The sequence below is a fragment of the Taurulus bubalis genome (assembly GCF_910589615.1).
Source record: "Taurulus bubalis genome assembly, chromosome: 2".
In the NCBI taxonomy this organism is placed as follows: Eukaryota; Metazoa; Chordata; class Actinopteri; order Perciformes; family Cottidae; genus Taurulus; species Taurulus bubalis.
Window position 1 is genome coordinate 24966510 of NC_136590.1, and position 27419 is coordinate 24993928.

At 41.6% G+C, this 27419-nt stretch overlaps 1 protein-coding gene across 1 annotated transcript in view; it reads right to left on the reverse strand.

The window, feature by feature from the left end:
• Positions 1–4668: 4668 nt before the first annotated feature.
• Positions 4669–27419, reverse strand: part of galnt10 (UDP-N-acetyl-alpha-D-galactosamine:polypeptide N-acetylgalactosaminyltransferase 10 (GalNAc-T10)) — a gene marked incomplete at both ends in the record, with an annotated part of 70813 nt that continues 48062 nt past the window's right edge. Inside the window, 6 exons of the mRNA XM_079214007.1 lie at positions 4669–4833; positions 5943–6092; positions 7482–7598; positions 8399–8620; positions 16114–16221; positions 20295–20412. Coding sequence (XP_079070133.1) covers positions 4669–4833; positions 5943–6092; positions 7482–7598; positions 8399–8620; positions 16114–16221; positions 20295–20412 — 880 coding nt within the window. The remainder of the gene's footprint in view (positions 4834–5942; positions 6093–7481; positions 7599–8398; positions 8621–16113; positions 16222–20294; positions 20413–27419) is intronic.

A 27419-nucleotide genomic window follows, 5' to 3' on the forward strand; every position in this document is an offset into this window, starting at 1 on the left:
CGATTAAAGCAATACAAAAGCTTCAACGAGAAGTGACAAGGGGAGGAAATGAAGCTCCGGGCAGCCAAAGTTATTTATTAAAGGTGATTGGGGGCCGGAGTGTCCAGCTGGTGTGTCGTCGTCTCCATGTGGAGCTATTGTTCATGCTCTGCTGGTGAAGTTCCAATGAAGAAACCTTGCATTTGGTTAAATTAAAGAAATATGTGAGGCACCAGATTAGTTTTTTAGACTATATTGACTTTGACCGGTGTGCAAAGGACTTTACTTTGAGGCATGTTAACCCAAAACGGGCGCAACGTACGCAGAACCTCGTGCAGGCCGGAAGTATAACTTTCACTTAAAGGGTTCAGTGTATCTGAATCAAACCAGGTGCCACAAAAATGTGGTCCCAACCCATTTGCCGTTGATGTATAGCAGTTATGAATGGTCTGATTTAAAGGTCGTCTCAAGGACTCAAAGGTCAAGCATCAGCTCTACTTCATCCAGTGGCTGTGTGTCGTTTTGAAAGGACTACCACTCTCTGGTGCTTGGGCACACATCACTGCAGCGAGGAGAAATGTGAGGAAAATATTGTTCTTTCAGATCACCGGGGGTTTAAGTTACATGATTTGGGTGTTTTGAAATGTAATTTAGTAGACCTTTGGAAAGCAGAACAGAGCAGGAAACATTCTTGACCCAGAACATTTTGAGCCACAAATTTAATAAAAAAGGTACAAAAATGAAGTTTCTATAAACGTTGATTCGGAATCTTTTTAAAACTGAGCCTCCAACATGTTTGTTTGTCTTTTACTAGTTTCCTCCTGTTGAATACTTAAAAAAAATATTTTAGACAGAAACTAAGACCGGCTCTTCCAACATGGTGGAATGTTTTCATCACTGTATTTATCAAGTTTGTGTTTAGTTCATCTTCTCAGACACATTTTCATCCAAATATAGAAACCTTTTTTATTTTACAATCTTCAGCAAAAATATCATACAATTCCAGTTTAATTGTACAGTTTGTTAAATATCTAAATACACTTTTACAGTTGCGATGTCAGTAGAAACAAATATTGGAGATTTTTTTCTTTTGTCTGGAGATACAAAATGTACACTTCCCTTCACACACACACTTACACAACATGGTGCGACTGACCCGACTGCTGACATTAAAAACCTTTGCGCTTATAAAATACGATTTCTTTACACTGCTCACCGAATTTTAGTACACCTTAATAAAAAAAGTACTTGTATATCACAGCAAAAAAATGAAAAATGACGGCATAGTTACAAAGGCTTTACTCCAAAAGCTGTGGAGAAGTATTGTGTTAATACTCTCAACCACAGTGGATACACGATGGAATAAAGCAAATGTAAAGAGACACCATTTAGAAGAGTTTGATGTAATAAAAACATACTCTACATGTTCAATGGAAAGGTACCATGTACTCTGAAAAGGTCACGATTCATCAACTTTACATCAAGGGATACAGTTAGCAACATCTTGGGCAACTTCCCCAGAGAGATCAAATACATTCTGTTTCTGCAGTACAAAATTGATTGTTTTACTTTTTTTTTTTCTTCTCTGAAGTTCAAATGACTTCTTGAGCAAAGTGATGGCACAGACTTTTATAAACACTTTGACATAATCCGGTTCTCTTTAGATCTCTTGGATGGAAACGGGACCGGTTGGAGTAAACTAAATCTGCCCCAACACCAAAACTAAATGGAGCCAAAAGAGACTTAAAATGCTCCGAACTAGCTAGCACGGCAGCAGAGGTTCATCCGAAATATTTAAACACTACTTACGTCATTGCTTTTTATTTATTTTTTAAATCGAAGGTTTAGCTGACAGGAAACGAGTTTACAGTCCCCAAGTTGTCATTGGATGAAACATTGAGAGATGGGCCCGCCCAAAATGTTGCTCTGCGTATTCGTATTTAAACAGTCACGACAGTCACTTCGCGATAAGGTCACATGATAGAACGGTCCAGATTGCACTACTGATTAGTACAGGGCAGCAACATTGCCCCAAAAGGTACAGTGTTTTAAAAAAGAATAAAGACAAGTAGAACTGTGGGGAAAAAAATTAACTGAATCAGGCGTGAACAAAGGTCAGATGGGTGAACTGTTTGGTCCTGAAGTGGAAACCAGGCTACAGTAATGATAAAGTGGTCTAAAGCAGCAATCCCCACTCACAATCTGACGATGGACAAGTTGTCCATACGTGTAGCTGGAGAAAGTTTAAGTGAAAATGGAAAACCAAAACCATGAATTCAATATAAAACTCTCCAATCAGGATTGCAAAGTCAGCATATTTTTCCCCACCCAGCAAGACGGGTGAAATATAAGCGATGTGAAGCTCGTTGGTCAAATCACAGATTAGAGACACGATAAATTGACTATCAACTTTATAATTAATCTATTCCTTCTGTTCATTTTTACATCGTGGGTTTGAACCCAATAGTATTTGCTCTTCCGCAGCCATGGATTGGTTTTACAGAAGCACATCCATCAGCCATCACTGGCTGGGAGAACGACACACACGGAAATGTCCTCAAATTATACGAGCACATTTGTAGTGTCTCGTGTCACTGCAGGCCACACTAATGCTCAACCGAAGCGCCTCCTTTCCAACTATTGAAATGTAAAGGAATTGTTCATTTGGAGAAGCTGTGAACATCAGCAAAGCTACATTATTATGGTTCAACTATGGAAAATGTGTTGCTTAGTTGAAATGACTGAAAGAAACTGTAAAAAGATGGACATTTGAGTTAATAAGTGATAAAATTCTTCATATCATCTGTAACATTTCATTCTAACCGGCACAAACACATGTACATTCATCAAACTGATGTGTCCAAGTGGCTTAATTTGTGAGTTTAAAGTACCTTGACTAATTCATGTTGAGGATATGACATTGTGTTTTGGTCTACATCTGATTGTTAAAATCGAATACCTGGAAGGGATGATTAAAATGGCGAGTACTATACATTGTTCTGCTCCACGAAATGGGATTAGAGAGTGGGTGCAGGCGACAGCTCAGAACATCCCGGAAAATCCCGTTGAGCAGGAAACTAAATCATCATCAGCTGAACCACAGGATCAAAAAGGAACGATAAAAGAACATTTAATTAAAAACAGAAAGGAAAACAACAGAGATAAAAAATTAAATGACAAAAAAAAAGGGGGTAAACGACAACAATTCCCTTTTCCCATAAAAGTACTTTGGATTGAAAGAGTGGGAAAAGACACAACAGCATCATATCGTGATTACAAGAGAACAGAGGTCTTCTTCGGGCGATAGGTTACTTTTCAAGGCAGGCGGAACATATGGTGGAGAAAAAATTAAAAAGTATCTTTCGCTCTATTCACAGCCAGCTGTTACGCGTGTGTTCATTGATACGAGTCACAAAGCCAGTCGATGTCCTGCACCAGTCGAGGTCAATTCATGTTCAATTCGGGAGAAAAGAGTCTCAGTCCCCCACACACACACACGTACGTACAGACACACTTTCTGAAAAATACACTCGTCTACATCGAGTCCTCTTCCAACAAGGCACGAAGATTTCATTCAAGTTTATCGTCACACAAGTGCTTTATGCATTTTAAACCCACGTCCGTCTCTATCCCACAGCTACCTCGGCGAGTCTATTCATGATTATTTCTCCCCTCCCCTGCTGCTCGCACTGTACTCTAAAGTGATGTGTCAGCTCGGCAGCCGGCCAATCAGGGGGTGAATCAGCTGAACTGCCAGTCACGTAGCCAGTCATCCGTCTTTGCAGTCCTGCCCGCTGCTTGGCGCTGTGACCCCCGCCCGCGCTCGGCAGTCTGCGTAGGGGTCGTTCTGGCGACTTGTGGGGAGCAGCAAAGGGTGCAAAGAAAGCAACGAAAAAACAGAACAAAGGAAAAAAAGGAGCGAGGTTGCAGTCTCCGTTGCACTTTCTTTGTCAACTTCCACCTGCTACATTCAAATCAGCTCGGCCCACAGAGAGCAGACTACTACAGGCCAAAGGGGGGGGGGGTAGGGGGGTCGTAAAGGAGAATCTATTCACCAGGTGATTTTCAGAGTGGTTCTGCCTGGCTTCACCCAGGTGTCAGGATGACTTTGGCTCAGCAGGAGCCCCCCCCACCCTCGCCCCCAGGGAGGTTGTCAGAGCTGGAGAGACATAAGGGGATTTGAGAGGGAGAATGGAGAAGGTGGGCAAAGGTGCAGTCATGCAGGCAGATGGTGACGGATGTACAGATGGAGCCGGACCCAGGAGAGACAGGAGGAGGATGATAAAGGCAGATAGACAAAGACGGGAAATAGAGGTCTAAAAAAACTAAAACCTGTGCGAGCGAAGGAAAGGCAATAGATAAAGCTCGAGAGAATTTGAAATAGAAAAAGAAAGGAGAGGAACGTCAGATAACCGATCGACAGACGGAAGTGAGAAAGAACCGGCGTGTCAGAACAAATACACCTCACACACGGAACCACCCTCAAACATAAACCCATCAATATAGAGTTGAGCTCAAGTCTGTCCTCCAACTCCTGTGTTTCACCAACACCCCCCCCCCTCTCACCCCCCGTTATCCTGTCCTGCCTCGGTCCTAGCACCCCCCCAAAACAGCTGTCACCTCGGGCGCCAGGTAAACGGGAACCAGAGTTTACAGCAGCAGCACGTCAGGAGTCTTTGTATTGTTTTTTCAGTTGGCGCCCCGGTTGAAGTGCTCCAGCACCGTGCCGTTGGTTTTCTCGAACAGCCACTGCTGGCTGGGGGAGGAGGAGTCGCACGTGTTCATGAAGACCCGCCGCTCGTCGGAGCTGCAGTCGATACAGCTGTTGCTGACGGAGTGATACAGAGTCTTATCCTGGAGGACGGAGGGAGAAACAAAGGATCATCAAAAGAACAAAATTAAGCTTTTTTAAAAATAATTTTAAAATGTAGCCATAGACCCGACCGGCGTTGCGTCACCAAACGCCAAGGCCACGCCTCCTTTTTAAGGGGAAGGAATTGCGCTGTTCACGTCACGAGGGATTTAAGGCGCATTAAATATGTGAATATTCACTGTCAGTCAGTATGGTGGATAAACAATGCTGGTTGTAGTTACTATGTAGGACAGAAAAAGAAAAAGAAAATCCTTTTTTACAAAAGGTTTAGCGTATTTTATTCATGTTTGCAGGGTTAGAAATCAAATCAAATATCCTAATACCAATCATTTTAAACCAAATATCTGAAGACCCATCGAACGAATATGTGAATAGTAAAATATTCTGGTCCATCCCTCATGTCGCAAAACGCTTCAGGTTCAGACAAGGTTGCGAAATTATTATACGACATCTATAATACAAGCATTTGTTTAACAAATCTAATAAACACATACAAACGTGTCAAAGTTATAACACAAACACACATCAAATCGCATCAACGTCTATAGGATCTAAAATAGGATCACGACCACTTAGTAGCTTTATATAGATTTTCCATTTTCCAAAGCATGAAATAACATGAGTTGAAACTTGCTGAATTTTTTTCTTCTTACCCATTTAGCATTTTCTGAGCAGAATAATGCATAAATAAATGTTAATAAAACTCTAAAATGTACTGAGCCGATATATATGAGCGTTCATTAACGTATAAACTTTTACATTTTGCGGCAAACAAGCTTGTTCGTGTGTGTCGTGACACACTAGATCCCAGAGGTGCTGCAGAAATACAAACGTGTTTTTGTTATTAACGCGGCAGCATAATGAGGTCCTTTGAATATCCATAAGCTGGAGGGTCGGGACTGTTTAAATGTGCAGAACTTCAGAGAATGATTAAGTAGCCTTGAAGTCATGTATTTTGAAGCAGTTGTGTTATTAGCTTTGTTGATTTGTACAGAAGAAAAAGGAAACGGGGGGGGGGGGGGGGGGTCGAGAACAAAATGAGGAAAAGAGACTGCAGAGGCAGTGAGTTTACAGTCATGGCCGCCGTTACCTTCCTGTAGCGCCACAGCTGGTTCCCCTTCATGCCGTGGCAGTCGTACAGGGTGACGGGGCTGTTGTGGGAGATGGCGTCGAAGCAGACCTTTTTAGTGTGCATGGGGTCACCCACCCGGATGTCCTCTCGCCATCCGAATGTGAACACCTGCGGGGAGGAAACAATATCCCAGTTGTTGAGAAGCCCCAGAAGGCGTCATGTGACGTGAATAACTTAGATGAAGACGGTGTCACTGGCAAAAAGGCAAAGGGCTGGGGAGTGGACCTCATGTTGGGATCGTTGGGTTAACGACTATTTCAAATGTAGAGAATGGACTATGGAGTATTACATGGCGGCGAAGTCTTTGGGGGAAACAGCTTCTAAACTTATGTGTTGACAGATCTTTCCACAAAAACAATCTTTCTTTCCAGTGACTAAAAGTTCTGGAAACAGCTGGTAAAGCGTTTTGGAGCTGTGGCGCTACGGAAGACGTCAAATCTTGTGATCTTCATAAAAAAAGAATCTCGTCAATCTGTGAGCTGGAGGAGCGATGAAAGCTCGGGATGTCACTAAGACTTCCGGTACAAGCTCCTCTCGTAGAAAAAAAAATAAAAAATTCAAAAAAGGGACAGCTGCCAGAGGTCCCTCCCCCCCGTGATTTACAACGAATCAATTTCTCGCTGGAGCTGAATACAGATTGCAGCTGCGACACAGATTAAACAATGCATCTTCAGATTAAGGCAATTAAAGTGCCAGAGCTCGGAGGCGCAATATTTCAGCTGCAGGGACAAAAGGAGGCGTTCAATCCATTAAGGTTGTATTATGAGCTTGGCTTAAAGATCTTCCGTGTGAAGAAGTCCTTTGGAAACAATGAAAAGATAATGAAGCGGGGTGTTGTTCATGTGTAAGTTAATTTGACACGGATGCTTGTTGAGGAGATGAAATACATTTACGATGGAGATCTGTTAACAAAGGCTTAATCTCACGAGGACAAAAAAAAGAAGTCACAATTCCTCTTGGAAATTCGCAGCACTCTCTCAGCAAACAGTTATGTTTGAGGCGTGCCCTGACGTGCACGTATTCATTTCTCAGACAGCCCATTCTGAAGAGATCCGATTACAATCAAACACTCTTCAGGGGAAAAAAACACAACAAAACTTGAGGATAATTAGACCAGATCCAACACACCCGATGCTCTACTCATTAAGAAGCAACAGCAGTCATAAAGAATAGCAACAAGTGAACATATGAATCTGCCTCAACAAGAGTATTTCTCCTCACGATGACATGTCATATAATCAGAGAAGAAGTCAAACTTGAAATGCTACAAAATATGAATTATTTGTGTTTCCCTTCTCTGGGTCATCTTTGCTTGAACTCCAAAATTACGAAATAATCTTTCTTTCAACTTTTACATTACATTTCATTTAGCTGACAATAAGTGCATTCAACCATGAGTAAAAGTACTAAAGTTCTTCAAATAAGGACTGACTGTACATTTCTGAATGTTCCCCATAATTATAAAATAAAGCCTGCAGACATCTCTTGGCCCCTCACCTGCCCGTGGCTCCAGGTCACCTCGCCCCGGCCCTTCACGCAGCTCTCCAGGCGGATGGGGGTCCCTGATACGAAGTGCTTGCTCTCCATGCACATGCTGCTGCCCACGTTGCGAATCTGCGGCACAAACACAGGCGAAGGCGGAGTCACGAACAATGTGACGATGACACACATAATCACACAGGACATTATGCAAAAGGATATTGCGGCTGATTCAAATTTTTAGAATTGGGACCCCTCGTGCTTTTTATTTCGGGAGGCAATAACATTCAGATTATCCTCTGATTGGCGTTGCATACACGTGGTCTCTCCTCCCCGACTGCAGTCGGAGCAGATTTCCAGGCGGCAGCTTGGTGCGACAGACAGACCGGATTATTGGAGCCAACTGGCCAACGTTTTCAGCCTCATCAGTTATTTTAGAAGAAGCTGCTACGAATGATCCAGATTTTTTGGTCTGATGGTTATATTAAAAATATCAAAACAAAAATGTTCAGCATGTGAGCACAGCTTGGCTTGATAAATGACAAATAGTTTTTATTTCTTCAAATGTCATAAGAAACAAAAACAAATAAATTGAAATATCGACATTTGGTTCCACAACTTCGTCGCCCTGTCCAACTGACTGTCATTCCAAAATGACTGAATGAAATTGCTCTTATGCAACAACAACCAATGAGGAAAAGATCAAAACTCTGAAAAACATATTCAGGGGAAAATGACAGAGTCAAGACAGAAAGAGGCGGATTTCTCTCAAGAAAAGGGTTGTCATCTTGTCCTTCCCAGTGTCAGCAACCAACCTCCCCCCCCCCCCCCCCCCCCCCCCCCCCCCCCCCCCCCCACACACACACACGCACGCACGCACGCACGCACACGCACACACACACACACACACAGACACAGTTTCGTCTTGTACGTACCTCTCCCCAGGCGGCAGGCGGCGGCTCCACCGGCGGGTAGTGTTTGGGCAGATCCCAGGCCACCTCGCTCATGAACCACTTGAAGTTCATGCAGTTGAGCCGGCTCCTCAGCTCCTTCTGTGCCGTCATGTCCCCTGCCGATAGGTGGCGGTACTCGGGCCGCCGCTGGTAGATGTATTCGGCGTACTCGTCCATCCACACCTCCGCCACACGCTTCAGGTTCTGAAAACGCAAGGGAAAGCCGGTTCGTTAAAGCAAACATTATTTTTTTTTGCATTTCAAAAGACAAACAACAAACGATGAACTCTCGGGAGTGCAAACATCACAGCCACGATGGCAATCTTCCCACGACTGCTAGGAAAGAAGAAACATGGCCTAAAGCAGTGATTCTCAACTGGTGTGTCGCAACCCACCGGTGGGTCGCGGGCCTTCACTACTGATGGCGTTGCCTGCATGACAGGAAAAAACTCGGGGGTCGTGAGGAGAATTGAGTGCTGCTTAATTTTCTGTAAAGCACAATGTTTTTCAGTATTTACCTACTGATGAGGTAATCACAAGAAAAGTTAATTTTGTATATATGAATCCTTTTGAATTGCACTTTTTGTTAAATTTATTTTGAATTTGTGGAAAAGCTTCTCTTCAAGACAGTGACTTTGTCCATAGTAAAGTGTTTGTCATAGATTCAGTGAGTGTGTATTCTCAGTTAAAGTTAGGTAATTTGAGTCTTTTTGAAACTACTTCTTAGTTGTTGGACTTTTTTTGGTTGTGCATGAAAGCTGTTAAGTTTGTTTAAAAATTAAACATTAACGTCAACAATTGTGGGGAGATATATATAAATAAATAAATAAATATATGTATAAATAATCTTCTATATATATATATATATATATATATATATATATATATATATATATATATATATATACACACACACATATATATATATATACACACACACACATACATACACACCTAAAGGATTATTAGGAACACCATACTAATACTGTGTTTGACCCCTTTTCGCCTTCAGAACTGCCTTAATTCTACATGGCATTGATTCAACAAGGTGCTGAAAGCATTCTTTAGAAATGTTGGCGCATATTGATAGGATAGCATCTTGCTATCCTATCAATGGAATGGACAATGAATGGAGATTCGTGGGATGCACATCCAGGGCACGAAGTTCCCGTTCCACCACATCCCAAAGATGCTCTATTGGGTTGAGATCTGGTGACTGTGGGGGCCATTTTAGTACAGTGAAGTCATTGTCATGTTCAAGAAACCAATTAGAAATGATTCGAGCTTTGTGACATGGTGTATTATCCTGCTGGAAGTAGCCATCAGAGGATGGGTACATGGTGGCCATAAAGGGATGGACATGGTCAGAAACCATGCTCAGGTAGGCCGTGGCATTTAAACAATGCCCAATTGGCACTAAGGGGCCTAAAGTGTGCCAAGAAAACATCCCCCACACCATTACACCACCACCACCAGCCTGCACAGTGGTAACAAGGCATGATGGATCCATGTTCTCATTCTGTTTATGCCAAATTCTGACTCTACCATCTGATTGTCTCAGCAGAAATTGAGACTCATCGGACCAGGCAACATTTTTCCAGTCTTCAACTGTCCAATTTTGGTGAGCTCTTGCAAATTGTAGCCTCTTTTTCCTATTTGTAGTGGAGATGAGTGGTACCCGGTGGGGTCTTCTGCTGTTGTAGCCCATCCGCCTCAAGGTTGTGCGTGTTGTGGCTTCACAAATGCTTTGCTGCATACCTCGGTTGTAACGAGTGGTTATTTCAGTCAAAGTTACTCTTCTATCAGCTTGAATCAGTCGGCCCATTCTCCTCTGACCTCTAGCATCAACAAGGCATTTTCGCCCACAGGACTGCCGCATACTGGATGTTTTTCCCTTTTCACACCATTCTTTGTAAACCCTAGAAATGGTTGTGCGTGAAAATACCAGTAACTGAGCAGATTGTGAAATACTCAGACCGGCCCGTCTGACACCAACAACCATGCCACGCTCAAAATTGCTTAAATCACCTTTCTTTCCCATTCTGACATTCAGTTTGGAGTTCAGGAGATTGTCTTGACCAGAACCACACCCCTAAATGCATTGAAGCAACTGCCATGTGATTGGTTGAATAGATAATTGCATTAATGAGAAATTGAACAGGTGTTCCTAATAATCCTTTAGGTGAGTGTATGCATATATATATATATATATATATATATATATATATATATATATATATATATATATATATATATATATATATATATAAAAAGAAGATTATTGCAGCTTTAAGTTGTTGTTTTCAAAGATTGGGAGTTAAGAGATGACAATTTGGAGCTCGGTCCTCCTTCAACATATCTAATCCACTCCTGAAACCAAGAGTCAAGTGCAGAATATCTTGTGGAGAAAAAAAAGGACAACAAAAGTACTTCTCTCTACTAATGTTAAAAATATGTTATGTGGCATGAATGCCAGTGAGTGTTGATGCGAAATGTAATTGTCACGTTAGCATATCTCCGTGCTGCCGGACATCGCGTCGACACTGTCGCACAGACGAAGACATCGTCCGGCCGTCCTTGATGCTTGAACTCATCCGACACAACAACACGATCAAAGCCGCTCGTCACACAGCATCCGTCATCGTGTCCCAGGAGGCGAGAGATGAAGAAACCCCTCCACCCCCCCAATAAAACCGAAGCAACTTGTCTCTGGTCATGAAAGCCGCCTCAGCACAGAACTCAATTACTTGCTAATTTACAGGGTTGCTTCTTAAAAGACACAGTCTCTCGGCCTCGTTCTTTCCTCTCCGACAGAAGCAGCCTATTAAAACTATCTCTTGAAACGCTGATCAGAACGAGGAGTTGGCTTCATTTTGAGCTAAAAGAAAACCACAAGACTGGTTAGTTGGACTAGAGCCAAAAAGACAGAAGACATCTGCCTTTATTTTAAATTCTAGTTGTTTCTAGTCTTCCTGCAGCACTACGATACAGTATGTGTGTTTGATGTGATATTTCACTCAGTGTAAGCATCATGAAGTTCCAATAAAGTATTGGAGGAAGAAGATACAGAATATGTGACAGTACATATTTTTTCTTTTTTTATAGAAGTACGATCACGTCGCATCAGTTTTAGTGGTAATGATGATAGAAGACATTTTAACACTGAGCCACCTGCAGAAGGGGTGTTAAGCCTTTGACAAGAACACTTCCTGGGGAAAAAATGTGCCGAGGGAAGTGCAAATCACTTTTACTTTAAGAAACAGGGAACAAGATGAGAACAAAAGTGTAAAGACAGAAATATCGTGACACTGGCCTTCTTGCACAATCCGTCTGTGTGCGTGGCATACATACATGCATACATACATAACACAAGGAAAACCGAGAGCGCTCGTCTTAGATCACAGCTGTCCCAAAACGTTTGCTGGCATTTTGCCTTTTTTATTTTGTAGGTGAGAAGAACCTTTAAAGCAGTGATTCTCAACTGGTGGGTCGTGAGGATTGACAGAGTCAATCCTCCACAAAACTAAAAAACACTTTTAATTTTTTTATCCTGTGGTTTGATTTTGAAGGGTCTTTTTTATGCAGCAGAGTGTCGTTTTTTTTGCCGGCTCTGGTTTCAACTTGTTTTGCACTTGTCCCTCCATGTTTTCAGGAATTAAACAAATTAAACAGCCTACTGAATATATAATTCACAACTGGTAACGCTGCCTGCATGACAGGAAAAAACTCGGAGGTCGTAAGGAGAATTGAGTGCTGCTTCATTTTCTGTAAAGCACAATGTTTTTTAGTATTTACCTACTGACGAGGTAATCACAAGAAAAGTACATTTTGTATATATGAATCCTTTTGAATTGCACTTTTTGTTTAATTTATTTTGAAATTGTGGAAAAGCTACTGGAAAAGTGTTTGTCATAGATTCAATGAGTGTGTATTCTCAGTTAAAGTTAGGTAATTTGAGTCTTTTTGAAACTACTTCTTAATTGTTGGACTTTTTTGGTTGTTTACATGAAAGGTGTTGAGTCTGTTTTAAAAATAGCTGAAGATTCTGAATTGTTATGTATGTTGTAATACCTTGTGTCCTGAAGGTGCACTTTTTGTTTTTTAATTAAAATGCAGCTAATTGAGTGTAAAAGGATATAGTTCCCTCTCTAGCATCGCCACCAGCTGCTCGTTTTGGTTTATCAATAAACTTGTTTTGTGTTGACATACATATCCTGTACTATCTCAGGTTAAAACTGCACCATCTTTTCATTAAATCAATTTGAGACGTTGAGAATGTTCCTCGATTTGGGTCGTAGCTTGTCATTCAGGGGTGATGGTGGATCCTGGAGCCAGACCAGTTGAGAACCACTGTTCAAAAGGTTTTCTTTCAGTGTCTTTTTATGAATGAGTTTATATTGTGTCAAGTGTTTTTTCACTTGACTGTGAAGAACTCAACTTGGAAAAACAACCTTAGGTCGGCCAAAATGTGTGTGAAAGATAATGAAAGCATCTAATTTCAGAATGAAACTGAATGGAATGAAAAAGATGAGCAGGTGGCTGAAACTGTAAGCAATGATGACTGCAGGGCAGTGAGCTTCTAACAGGCTCTTTAAGCTCAGACGATTGAAAATATGAAAGCTTTACACTGGAGAAATGGGAAATCCATCCATTGGAAGTCTTTGAGGTGTAAAGCAGTATATAGAAAAAAAACACGGAGCTGGTCTGTCTCTGAGGGGCGGACGCATGTCTGAGAATAAAGATGGCTGCAGCCTTGGAGGTATGGATGTTGGAATGAATGAGAATACAGCTTCAGGGAGCCTCCCAGGAAGGTATAAATACAAATCGTGCAGAAATAAAAATCCCTCTGGCCACAAATACACATTCTGTGTGAATGGGTATTTGTGGCACGAGGGAGTTTTCTTTTTCTTTTTTTGCTGTGCTCATTGCCTGCAGCCAAACGTGGGCTCTCCAGGTGAAGTGGAGTTCAGTGGTTCCATCTCCCTCCATGTTGACTGGACTTTCTCCCTCTGCTCACAGATGTAGAATGCGCGCACACACACACACGCATACCTGTGAACATGTCTGGAGGGTCTTTGTTGTGTAAATGACCTTCATGCACACAAAGTGATTTTTTTTTAATTTATTGATATTTTTTTTTTTTACCATGAAACGGTTAAAGGGATGAACAATGCCCACAAAATCAACAGCGTCTTGATATTGAAGGAGGAAACAATAAATACACTGGTTTTATTCACCTCACCCTCACACTGACCAAACTCCAAACTACAGCATACCCATAAAGGTGTTGGGCTGCTTATTAAAAACAACTTGCATTGACTTTAAAAGTCAATGCAGCGGACAGCCAATACGGACTTTTCGGCTACATTCACACTGCAGGCGGATGATTATTTTGGTGCATATGTGACTCCGATCTGGGTTTTTCATAACAATCTGAAAAGCACAAATCACATGGAATCTCATCTTTTGAGCCACATATCAGGTCAGATTTTCATGCGACGTGTCACTCGATCGGCATTCGTCACAATAGCGTGCTGGCGGGCTTCTCTCTGTTCAACGTCACGATCCCACGACTACGCACAGTAGCAGCAGCCGTTGCCTCACAAAGAGGCCATAATTAGAAATGTGGCTATATTTTGTCCTCATCCTTATCATCATCCACACACTAATACGCTGGCTTCCACTGCACCAAAAACACTGACTTCAATAGTTTACTTTTCGTTTGACAGTGTGACATCTTTGTTTGGGGACAACACCCCTACCCTCCCAAAAAAAGGATATGAGCAATAAATCCCTCAAAATCCTTTCAAAATCATCGGCTTCTACATTTTCCATAATGCAACTCCGCGAGACCATTTGAAACTTTCCTTTGGGACCAGAAACCTTTTGAAGCGCTCGCTCCATTTCTTGTTGCTTTGTCATACGTCAGCGGAGCAATTTGCCTAATCTTTACAGGTCCGTGGATCGCCATGGAAACACAGACCGAAAACAAAGGGCTGAAGGAACCTTTTAGTTCCTTTAAAAGTATTCCCGGGATTTAAACTGCTTCTTGGAGACGTGTTTTTATTTGGTATTTTTTCAGACATTCCCTTCCCAGTGTACGATCATGTTTTTCAACCTGTCTGTTAAAAAGTGACTTCATCATTTGTTTGGTTGTATTCGTGTCCACCTTTTATGATTGTCAGTCCAAAATTCCCTCTTTCACTACGTTTCTGGCTCTTCAGCTGCTAAAGGCCTCGCTAGATATCCGTTAACTGTGTCTGTCTGTTGTTTGGTGCCGTCTCATCTATTCCTGACTGATGCTCAACAAACATGGCCGTCGACTAAAACAATCCATCTAAAGGAAAAAAGGCCCGCTTATTAAAATGAGAGAAGGACGCAAGGGACTTTTCTTAATTCCTCACGGCCCCCGATGGGGGAAGTGTTCCGGTATTATTAAAACTGCTGCCTGTTTGACATCAGCATTCAGTGCAGCCTCAGCGAGGGGCTAATGGTCAGTCCAACGAGGCAAAAACAGAGACCAAGAGGTTTAATTACACATTCAGGCAAGCCAAACAGAGCCAGGTGTCAGACGGAGACTGAGTCATGCATAATGAATAATATTCAGCTACAGGCCAGATGAACAGCTTTTCTTTTTTCATTCCGTTCGCCGTGTCAAGGTGTTGAATAAAAGAATCTCGAGCTGTAGAACTGTAAGTCGTATATTGAGGCCACAGGAGTTTGATTTGTACCCAACAAATCTGCAACTCAGGCCGCAGACAGTTGGGGTCGGAGATTTGGCTGATGGAGCCTCTTGCCGATAGGCTGAAGCAAAGATGAGGATCATAATCCGCCGTGTAAAGACGATGGACAGAAGAAGCCAAAAGACACAAAGTAATCGAATCACAAGCAGCTGTAAAACTACTTTGGCTGATATAAAATGTATGATATTATGTGCCACATGTATCAATGCAAGAGTGCATCGATGCAGTGGTAGTTTGGTTTCCTGTCAGTCCTTTCAAAATAGTTCCAGACAACATTCAACTCATTCGCCATCTTGGATTACGGCCGTCGCCACATTGGCTTTTTGCAACTGGTGAACGGAAGTGACCATATTTGGATGCCGTGTATGGCTCTGGTAGCGTACCTGTCAATCAAAGTCAGCCTGCCTGACAGCATACTCCTATTTGTGGTCTATTTGACCTTAAAATTTGACCATAATTTACTAAATGAACATCATGCTGTATTGAAGAAGACTTGAAACTAACTTTGCCTGATCTCAAATGTATGATATTATGTGCCACATGTTTTAATGCGTGCATTAATTAATGAGTGCATCGATGTGGTGGTACTTTGGTTTGCGTTCAGTCTCAACTGGGTTTTGCCTTCATATAAAATCGTGAGGTCAGTGAAGATTCACACCTCTTCTTGATACACAGTCGTTATATTTGTCTATAAGTCTGGTTAGTGGCCCTTTAAGTAGCCAAAACATTTGAAAAGACTCAAACCACGTCCATTCTACTATTCTAATTTACTTGCCCTACCATCAGGACGAAAAAAAAGAGAATCTGCTAATTGCCGCTTACCTCGACGCATTCAACGAAAAATATTTGACCGTGAGATGTTTCCAGCAAAGCATGAACAAAGGCAACAAACCAGACACCCTTGGGCGTCCTTGTGTCCACATTAACATGCTATAAAACAATCCCAGGACTCACCCTGGCCAGGCTGACCCCACCGGGAACTTTGTAGGGGACGTACTTCCTGTAGATGTGTCCTACCCTGGAGCAAGGGATGTCCTCCATCCGGCCGCCGCACATCCACACCTACAGAGTGAGAGGGAGAGAGAGAGGAAGAGATTCAGTGGTGATTAAAAAAGACAATGTCAGGTCGAGGTTGGTGGGTCGAAGCTGCAGCGCTGGCGTTTGTGTGAATATCAGGCGAGGTCAACAAATCAAGAGAAGATGAAACAATGAAAAAGGAACGTGGGAAGACGTTGTGAGGGAAACAGCGATGAGGAGCGAACAAGGTCAGGATGTAAAGAAAGGGAAGGATGGAAGGAATGAAGCAAGGCCTCCGTCAGACAGTCAGACTGATGTTGAAGACATAATGTTGTGTTAGTTTAGATTAAATAAAATAAAGCTTGACTAATTGCAGATTCCAATCTTCTTTTATGGAGCGTGCCGGAGTGAGAACGCCATTCAAAACAACTCTGCGAAATGACTCCAAAGTTCATGCGTTCGTAGACCAAAGAGAGCAACATGCATCAAAGGGAATGAGTCAATCACGCTCCGCTAAATGACAAAGACTCAAATTGGATTTGTTATGCTTACTTCTGAAAGGCAGCGGCGCTTCATAACACCACAGGGTGTTAGTATTTAGACATTTCAAAAGATAGATTTCAGGGTGACGTGTTACTTTGTGCTTAATTGGAACAGAAGGTCAGACAGAAGAAGTCGGTTTGAGATAAGATGAGTCGATACACATTTGCACTGCAGATATCTTTGAAAGTGTGACACAGCTAAGTCTCGCTGTTTTGCTTTTTATCAATTAATAGTAATCGATGAAAACTGTCAGTGAATTCAACACGTGTTTGGGTGTAGGGGCTAGTTTTTTGCATTAGTTTTTCTTCGGATGGGGATACATGCAGAAAAGAAAAACCCAAGAATGCTACAAGGCACTCCTATCTAAACATGTACAACGTCTTTTATTGTAATGGCTTCGTCATGTCGGACCTAAAAACAAACTCCAGAGGATTTTGTTATCGAGCCCACGTCGGGGAGTCAAACCCACAGTACAACACAAAATGGAACCAGTGAATGTTTTGGCATTTTGACTTCTTAAAGATCTTAAAGGACTGATTATTAAAATGGTTGTCCGTGAATCTAAGGGTGTCCTGCTCATCATTTCATCTTAAAGCAATGAATGGAGATCACCAATTTGACCCCCTTTTCAACTGATTGTGCAGTCAGTGTATTCTCTATTATTCAAGAGAACAATGTCTAATTTTAAGCTATTTTATTGTTCATATTCTTAGCATTAACCTATTTTGCCACCTTTACAGCACACCGTCCTCCACAAGCTCTGACACCTCGCTATTCTACTCCTATCGTGACCAAAATACGTGTGTCCGATGATGGATGTAGACCGGCCGCCAGAAGCTCAGTGGGTCAACAACGTGTGGAAAATGTTGTCCGTTCCCTGATGGACTTTCCTTTTGGACTTGATAATTTCCCCGTCAGTCTGTTGTTATTCTGCATCGCTCCCCTTCCTGATCGCCCAGAGTGGACATCAGCTGGCTTCCGTTTCAATTCAATTACTCCTTGTCGAGTTCGTTGCGCCGGTTCAGCTTGGACAAACAGGATCGGGGGGGAAATAACAGATTGGATTCCACCCTTCTCCACATCTCGCTGTAGGGGAAGCTTTGACCTGCTGCGTCGATCCCTCCAATCGTCTTCATCCCAGACTGAAACACTTGAGCCTAATAACAAGGGCGAAGCGCTGGAGGCGGGCTCCGGAGTTTGAGTTCAACGCCGGATTAAATTGAAAGTCTTATCACAGCCTCGACAATCTGCTCACCTCAAACCACATCACCATGCAACGGGACGGCATTACATCTCTTTTAAAACATAATTAGGACTTTATGCATACAGTTATTACATGCAATGAAAATAGTTCCAGACAATATTACACTCATTCGCCATCTTGGACTACGGCCGTCGCCACGATTTTTGCAACCGGTCAACGGAAGTGACCATATTTGGATGCCATGTATGGCTCTGGTAGAGTCAGTTACCTGTCAATCAAAGTCAGCCTGCCCAACAGCGTACTCCTCTTTGTGGTCTATTTGACTTTAAAATGTGACCATAATTTACTAAATGAACATCATGCTGTATTGAAGAAGACTTGAAACTAACTTTGCCTGATCTCAAATGTATGATATTATGTGCCACATATATTAATGCGTGCATTAATTAATGAGTGCATCGATGTGGTGGTAGTTTGGTTTCCTTTCAGTCTCAACTGGGTTTTGCCGCCATATAAAAAGGTGAGCAGTGACGAGTCACACCTCTTATCAATACGCAGTCGTTTTATTTGTCTATAAGTCTGGTTAGTGGCGCTTTAAGTAGCCAAAACATTTGAAAAGACTCAAATCACGTCCATTCTACTATTCACGGATCAGATCAGGAACTATTTTAATTCCCTACCATCAGAACGAAAAAAGAGAATCAGACAGCATACTGCTCTTTATGGTCTATTTTACTTTAAATTGGACCATCATTTACAAAATTAACAGCATGCTGTATTGAAGAAGACTTGAAACTAGAGATTGAGACATTAACTCATGTTTACAATGTTTACTGAGGGAATAAATCGAGAAGTAGAGTCATTTTCTATAGACTTCTAAACAACCAGAGGAGTCGCCCCCTGGTGGTCAGGAGAGATAATTCACAGTATAAAGACACTTCTGGATCGGCTTCACTCGGCAGAATCGGCTGGCCCGGTAGCGTAGTTCCCAGTTCCCCTTCAGGTTGACATTGTTAGCTCTGTCAGCACTGTGGACGCTGTTAGCGCCCTTTGCGCAGCTAGGACTGCCACCACTTTGTCTCAAGACACCTCCACAATTGCTAGTGACGCTAGACCCAGTACAGACTCTTAACTTCATGTACTGCGCCTTTAACGAATGTGAACAGTAATGGGTGAATCCAACATTTAGAAGGTTCTTTCTTGGCCCATGCGACACCCTTCTACCCAAGTTTCATGAAAATCCAGTTATTTTTCCATCATCCTGCATGTAACCTCCTTGGCGGAGGTAATTAGCAAAACCGAGTAACACAATGTGAATGCTTTACAATGACGACGCGGCAGTAGGTGAATATAATACAAACGTCTAATCAAATCAAATTACCCGGCAGTGGCCTTTTGTGCCTAATTGAGTGAGACGACAAAAGTCCTTACTCGTTCAAACCAGAATTAAATTATAGTGACGGGACGTTTTTGTCCGTCCAGAGCGCGCTGACGGAGGCAGCGGAGGGGGAGACAAGCTCTTAACATGCTGGCCGAGTCGCAGGCAGTTACGGCTACGCGGTAGAATAATTCATGCTGAAGCACCAGACAAAAGCATGATCTAATATGGTATTCTGAGTGTGATTAATGTTGAGAGTTCTCCATGCAGCAGAGTATGTTCAGCTCAAACGACTGAAACAAGAGCGGAAACCATAATGAGGAATGTCTCATGGGCTCAACATTATTGTTTTTTTTTCATCTACAGCTATTTAGTTGAAGAGCCGCGGATAAACAAATGACTCATTAGGAGAAACATGCGGAACGCACTCTTTCCTCCTTAAAAAGCAACACAGTGTCACAATATCGATGCGTTCAGATGCATCTTGGTTCTAAATGAGGAAGTGCTCGTGAAGGAGCTCTGGAAGAAAGCAGGACATACATCGTGTGCACAGAGACCCAACAACCCCGCCGGTCCCCTTCTGTGATCTACTGGAAATAAAATTGCGCACAATATTGAACACAGCAGATGGTGATACACATCAGATGGTGATACACATCTAATCAATAAATAAAACTGTCCCATATTTTTTTGTATACAATGTAACTTAGAATAAAGAAGGTTTAGCAAATTAAAATATTGCTAACGCATGGTTCATAGTGCTCGTTATATTCTACATGTGTATCCAATAATACTGTAGTATGCAACATCCAGTACAAATATACAGGGTGACTCCCAACTTAAAACATGGAAGGACCCTCTCACTTTATGGAATTCAAGACACACATTCAAAATTGAAATGGAGGTGTTTAAGTGACACTATTAAATATTGTCTCCACTCAGCTGTGCATGAGGCGGGTTTGGTGGTGCTGCTGGTGTGCGTCAGGTTTTTACCTTGAAGGAGATCTCGTACTGTTCTCCTCCCCAGATCTCCAGCCCCGAGTCGTATCCTCCCAGCTCCCAGAACCACTTCCTGTCCACTGCAAACAGTCCACCTGCCATCACTGGAGACCTGCGGGACACGGAGGATCACATGGTCACGCCCAAATCAAAAGGGGACACAAAAGGAACGAGAAAATTAGACTATTTCGCCTTTTAGCGGAGCTCTTTTCTCCAGCCATCTTTTACCTCATTTCTCAGAAGTGTCAGAAACAAGCAGACAAAAACTGTATATATATATATATATTTTCACAGTGACGTTTGACCAACTCATTCTTATCAGGTGGCTGTGTGTGTGTGTTCTCATTGTACAATACATACTCAACAGTTTACTTCATAGAAAGCAGTACATCAAGATTTCAGACACTTGCGTCATCGCCGCCAGGTATGTGACATATTGCATTGTGGGGGTTTCTATGCAGAAAGTTGTGAACATGCTATTCGCGATACTTTTTGTTCCATTGTGTTTTTTTTTTTATTCAGGCCCAATGAAAATGGTAGAATAAATATAGTGGCAGAGACTGTGCTAGACTGTCTCAGCAGAATAGACAGAGGAGAGTGAAAAAGACTGACAGGGCAAATGCAGTGAGGAGAGGAATAATACAACAGACTTATATGTGTGTTTCTTGCTATTTGATATTCTTGCAAAACCCAAAAAGGGACATTTGTCCACGGAGGAATAGTCCACATTTTTAAAGTTACACCCCCCCCCCCATTTTGTTTTCATAAGGTTTTTAGTTTTTAACTGTTTTAATGGAAAGTGGACACCTCTCAAATCACAAACAGGCTTTGTGTTGAGCGGAGGATTGAGCCACGTGATTGGTCGGTCCAGCACCAGTCTGTTTATGGGTTCGTAATGGAAAAGAAAGACAAAAAATGGGTGTTGTACACAACAGTACTTCGTATATATGTATGTGTACATTCGGTGTTATCTCAGTTTGAGGAGAATTAAAATGCACAGACAGTTCATGTTTATTTGAAACTTTGAGCAAATAAATAAAGTGAGATATGGCATGAAATAAAGCAAAGAAATTGACAATCAATCAACCAGTTCGTGGAGTTCAAAACGTGAAGTAAAAACAAAAAACCTGCAGAAGCTGGTTTCTCAACCAGTTCCTGTTTAATTTACCAGAATAGCAGCCGCAGGCTACATATGTTTGCCGATGAACACTTTAAGCGTTAATTCCTGAACTGCTGTTTGTCACCAACTATTACATATGAGGTTAAATATTATGACTGGAGGAAATGCAAATGTTTTGGGGTTATTTTTTTCTGCCTGGAGGCTTTCATAATATGCGGCGCGTTTACACAGCAAACGACCGCGTGGACATTAATCACCGTCACACCAGCAGTTTACGCCGGCTTTCAAATGCATGAAAAAGAGAGAAAATAAAGTGACAGGTTGAAACCAAAACACCAGAACTCATCACAGTGGAAGCATTTGAATATGAATTTGCTGGTTTCACTTGACACAACAGTAATTAGGGGGGGCTAATTACTGAGCTGTAATTAGCTTTGGCAAGTATTGCTAGCTTACCTTCGACAGCTAACAGGGCTCAATTTAAATTTTTAACAGTGATAATGAATTAATAAATATTTAGATGTTTTCGTCCAAGAAAACCAGTCATTGTTTATTGAAATTGAAAAGTGACAGAAATTCAGATCCTTGGTGGAGGTGGAAATGGAGGAGGAGTTGTTTGATATTGATATATTTGATATGTTGTCTTTTAATATTTACTTTCTCCTTTATCACGGAAAATACTTATTATATTACTCAACGTATCATTGGAATAATGTCACATTCAGTGATGAAAATAACCCAAAGCCTCAGCATGAATTATTTCCTTCAGTTGATATATTTATTCAGTTGAGATTTATAGGAAATTGACCTGAAAATCAGAAGTAATTCTTCAAAGAGTACTTTAGGACTGCACAATATTGTTGTTGACTTTTACTTTTATTCATATCATGCTATCGTGTTCGCCATGATTATTAGCCAATTTAAATAAAAAAAACAATCATTCAAAATGGTTTATGAAGGTTTAATGTTTTCCATAAAGAGTGTCATCTGATGACAAGCACAGCGATGGAGGATAGCTCATAGCTGTGGACACCAATTTGATAATTTGTTTCGACATATCATGATCTATGTCAGATACATATTATTAATAATAATAATAATAATAATAATAATAATAATAATAATATAATATACTAATAGCTGTCTGACTTTGGTCTCTGCGGGGAAAACTCTCTAATGGTCACACATGGAGGAGAGCGGTAGTTTTTGGTAGTGATGTGTCCTTTCGTGTCGAGGCTTCGATGACGGTGACGTATGTGCTGACGTTCAAAGCCTCTCAAGCCGGCCGTACCACGTGACTGATTCAGAAAATGGTTTGTGGGTTTGCCGTGCGATTTGAAATATAAGGGGCAGCTAAACTCAATGGATTTTCCCCCTTCCTCTGTGTACCCAGCTTCTTCTGTGCCTGTGAAAGGGTATTTTAAAAAGCAGGCGAAATTGTCTCAAAAAGCCCAGCACTGTGAAAAACGGACACATCAACATGGACTAGCGGAGCTGAAGCTCGAACCACAAATCCTCTGGCTGGAAGACAGGTATGCTAACCACTGACCCACAGTCATATCACAACCCACTCTCCAATTTGTTTCCAGTTTCACTTTTGATCCCGCCATTATATCATAAAGACAGACACAATATTAATAAGTTAATAAGTGATGTATTGGCGTCACAAACATCATTCATTCAATTCAAAGCTTCACAAACCAAAGCCATGGTGTCATTATGATCACTGCCTGTTTTACATTTATTGTCCACTTGGTGGCGCAGTAGAGCAAATTAAGCCCCATGAAGCTTCGGCCCATGAGCGAACCAATTGGATGGAAAGCTTCAATGCTTCAGGAAGCTTCATCTCACCATCACTAGTTTTTGGCAGTTTTCCCACAAATACTCGTGCATAAGTGTGAACACTCACACGTCGGGTTACAACGGAAATAGAAGCGTTGGTCAAACACAGAGCCGCTGTTTACATCCAGGGGAGTTCACCTCTGCAGCTGCACAACACTTCATATAAATGGCAGTAAACTGACCCAAAGTCAGCAATCCTACTGCTGCTGCTTCGTTGCTAAGGAACTGCTTTGTTTAGCTGATTTTCAGGAACAAATTTTTGGGGAAACATTGTTTTGCATGAAGGTATTTTATGGAATTCATACAAATGCTAGATATCCATCCATCGATCTTTGCATCCATCCATCTATCCTTCCATCTGTCCTTCATTCATCCATCTATCCTTTATCCATCCATCTATCGCTTTCATCCATCCATCTGTCCTTCATCCATCCATCTTTTCATCCATCCATCTATATGTGTATCTGTCATCCACCTATCCCTTTATCTGTCCTTCATCCATCCATCTATCTAACCTTCCATCTGTCCATCTAGCCATCTTTCCATCATCCATCGATCTATTCTTTAATCTGTCCTTCATCCATCCATCTAACCTTCCATCTGTCCTTCATTCATCCATCTATCCTTTATCCATTCATCTATCTCTCTTTCATCCATCCATCTATCTTTTCATCCATCTAACCTTTCATCTATCTAACCTTTCATCCATCTAACCTTTCATCTGTCCTTCATTCATCCATCTTTCATCCATCCATCTATTTATCCTTTATACATTCATCTATCTATCTTTCATCCATCAATCTTTCCATCCATCCATCCATCCATCTTCAGACGTGAACATGGTCATTATACCTGCTAAACATGAGCATGTCAGAGGACCCAATGTGAACATATTAGCGTGCTGACATGGATTCAGGTCAAAGCACCACTGTGTCCTAGTTTTAAAATACCATTGCGTTTATATCTGACAACAAACATTCACACACAGAACATTCGGCAATGGAAGACCGTCTAGTAGTAGCGGGACCTCATTTTTTTTCCCATTTAGATTAAAAATCTCTTTTTCGAGGGAGACCTGGCCAAGACAGGCAGCAGCATAAAAAAACACAGTTACAGACAGAAAACACAGAACAAGTTAAAAGTTGAAAAGAAAACTAAGTTAAAAAGTTAAAAGAAACTAAACGCTAAGAGACAGTGACGTAACAATCAATTTAAGAAACATTTACATTTTTGGGAACCTGCCTCTATTTCTTTCATTCTAGATTTAAAAGCAGTCAGTTTTCTGAGCTTTAAAATATTCTGCAACATATTCCATGATGAGGGGGCAGAGTACACAAAAGCCCTTTTCCCATTTCCATTCTGAGAACGCTCTGAGAACGCAAAGAGTATTGTCCAACACTTCTCTGCATGATACAAACACACAGGTAGTTTGGAAGCAGACCAAGGATTGCCTTATATATATATAAGGGTGTACTCATGCAGACTCCTCGTGGTGACTGATAACACACACTGTTGAAGTAAAAGCTCAATATCGACCAGAGTGATTGTAGCACCTGAATCAAATAACCTAATTCTTCGACTTTCGAAAAGTAGAGCTCGGAATGTCTGCAATTAACTTCTTAACAATTCTGAAGTTACATTTAGGGCTTTTTAAGGGAAGGGAATCACTTTGGAAACACATTGTGAAATTTAATTTTGAAAGTACAACTGCGGACTTCTACTTTCAGCCAGTGAACAGTTCCAGTGAATTACCTTTGACCAGCAATGACCGAACTGACCTCAACAGCTCTTAAACAATGTCTTTAGGTTATATTGTATTCATATGCCATTATTTAACCCTTTGGGGTTGGGGCCCGCGTCAACGCGGCCGGGCAGGTGTTTAAGTTTTTAATAAAATGATATCATCACAATAATACGTCACAGGGATATGGTTTAAAATCTGGCGGATATGGTTTCCACTTCCGCGTCTGAGCATCTAAACATTGACGTGTCTTACGACGTGTGCAAAGCTTCAATGTGAGTCAGAAGATGCCAAGCAAAGAGTCCTGAGCAAATATATTGGAGGGGACAGACGGCGCAGCTCCAGTGCCTGAAGGATTCGCTAACAAGGAGCTACCCGGAGCTAACGGGCCAGATAGCTGGCTACAGCGTTTCTGTGAGACTGAACGGTGAGGAATCAATTGTTGCCCCTATCACTGTTAACTTTCTTACAGTGTACTTAGTACGACTAGTCGTGTTGGACCTCCATTATGTGTTTGTAAGACCGTAACTAACGTGTGTTTGTTGACGATAGCTTAGCGTTAGCGCGTCACTAGATAGCCCCGTTTTGGATGTCTCTTTCGTGTCTACGACTGAACGGTGCATGCTCAACTGTTGTACCGATCACCGTTAACTTTCTTACAGTGAACTTAGTACGACCAGCAGTGTTGGATCTCCGTTAATCGTTACTACAGTAGTGTTTATGTCACGTTAGGTGCTGCTAACACGGAGCGAGCTAACAAGAGCTAACGGAGATAGTTGACTACAGCTATGAACGGTGGGTAATCAACTGTTGTCTCTATCACCGTTAACTTTATTTCAGTGAACTCATACTGACTTGTATTAATGTATTTTACAGAGTGGATTCAGAGCTGCGAGGGTCCAGAGGACAACATGCAGCTGCAGCAGTCTCCCTGTCCGTCTGCCTGCCAACACATCACCATGGCAGGCCTCAAAGCCAGCCACACCTCATCCCCCCCACCATATAATAATAAATTTGGTTTTTGACATTTATCTACATGTGTCTACCATTTTATTCATATATTCCACTGCTTTTGTGAACCTAAGACCTTTGGTAAACCAATTTCCATCACCAAAACTAAAGTAAAGTTATGTTTTCACAACAAATATGAACAATTTCCAAAATCAAGATTACATTTTTCAGCTTTAGTCATATTTTCTCTTTACACTTGTGCCTTGGGACAATGGTGCCTCATTATATAGATAGCTGAGATTCTTCTGTAATTTTTGTATGTATGTATCATATGCAAGTGACTTTAAAAAGAGACATTTAAAAATGATGTAAAATCAAGAAAATGAACCCAGACCCCAGAGTGTTAACTGATGCACTGTACAGTTTGGCATACTTTAAATATTTAAAAAAAATCGGTTTGGGATTTAATGCCTGGTTAGATTTGTACTCCTCTTCACTCATTTTTTTGATAAAAAGCTCTTGAAATAAATACAAAATTTGTCAATTTTATTCTCTGCTACTTTTATAAAATTGTTGTAGGTTTGCTTATGTTTTGACAACATTTGCCAGGAGCAGGTATTCCTTTCTCCAGCTTGACAACATCCCTGCCGGTCTTCCTGAGACGTTGAGTTAGTCCACTGAAGGATAACACTGTTTTACTCAATGCGGCGTGAACATTCTAACTCACAATTTAGACTAATTAGAAATGCTCTAGTTGATATTCTCTATTTCAGTCTCTTGACCTTGCAGCTTATTGCTAAATGAAACATTGAAGCCCGGAGGAGGGACGAGAGAGAGCGAGAGACATGGCGGAAAGAAAAGAAAAAGACGGGGAGAGAGGTGACGGCACTGACAAAAGAGACAGTGACAGAGGCATGAGAACGGGAGTGAAATCGTACTCCCATACACACACACCTTCGAGATGGATTTAGCCGTCCCACCGTGCCTCGCTCTCCACTGCGTCAATGTCTATCAGAATGAAAATGAAAATCTTTGCGACTCAAATTGGATTTGCACTGATGAAGGTCATTTCATTGGGCAAGAAGAGCAGACTAATTCACGAAATTAGGATTGATTCTGATTGTTCTGCAGCTCATTTATTCTTCTTTAGTCTCTTATCTTCCTGCACCACAGCCGGCCCCGCCTGATGATACCTTTTTCCCAGGACACCCAAATAGTCTTTGACGTCCAGACAGAGAGAAACGTTGTCTAACTAATCCCCCGTGGCTCACAAATGGAGTGTCTGGCATTACATGCAGGTTTTTAGGGGCCCTTACAAATGGCAAAATGTGTCTCTGGGTATAGTTTATTTATTCTGGCTTCCATTACTTAAAGGTTACCTGCCAGGTAGGTTGGTCCTGTTTGCAATGGAGGAATGTTAAGAGTTCTTGATTATGCTCATTATCAGTTAATCTCTTGAGTACAG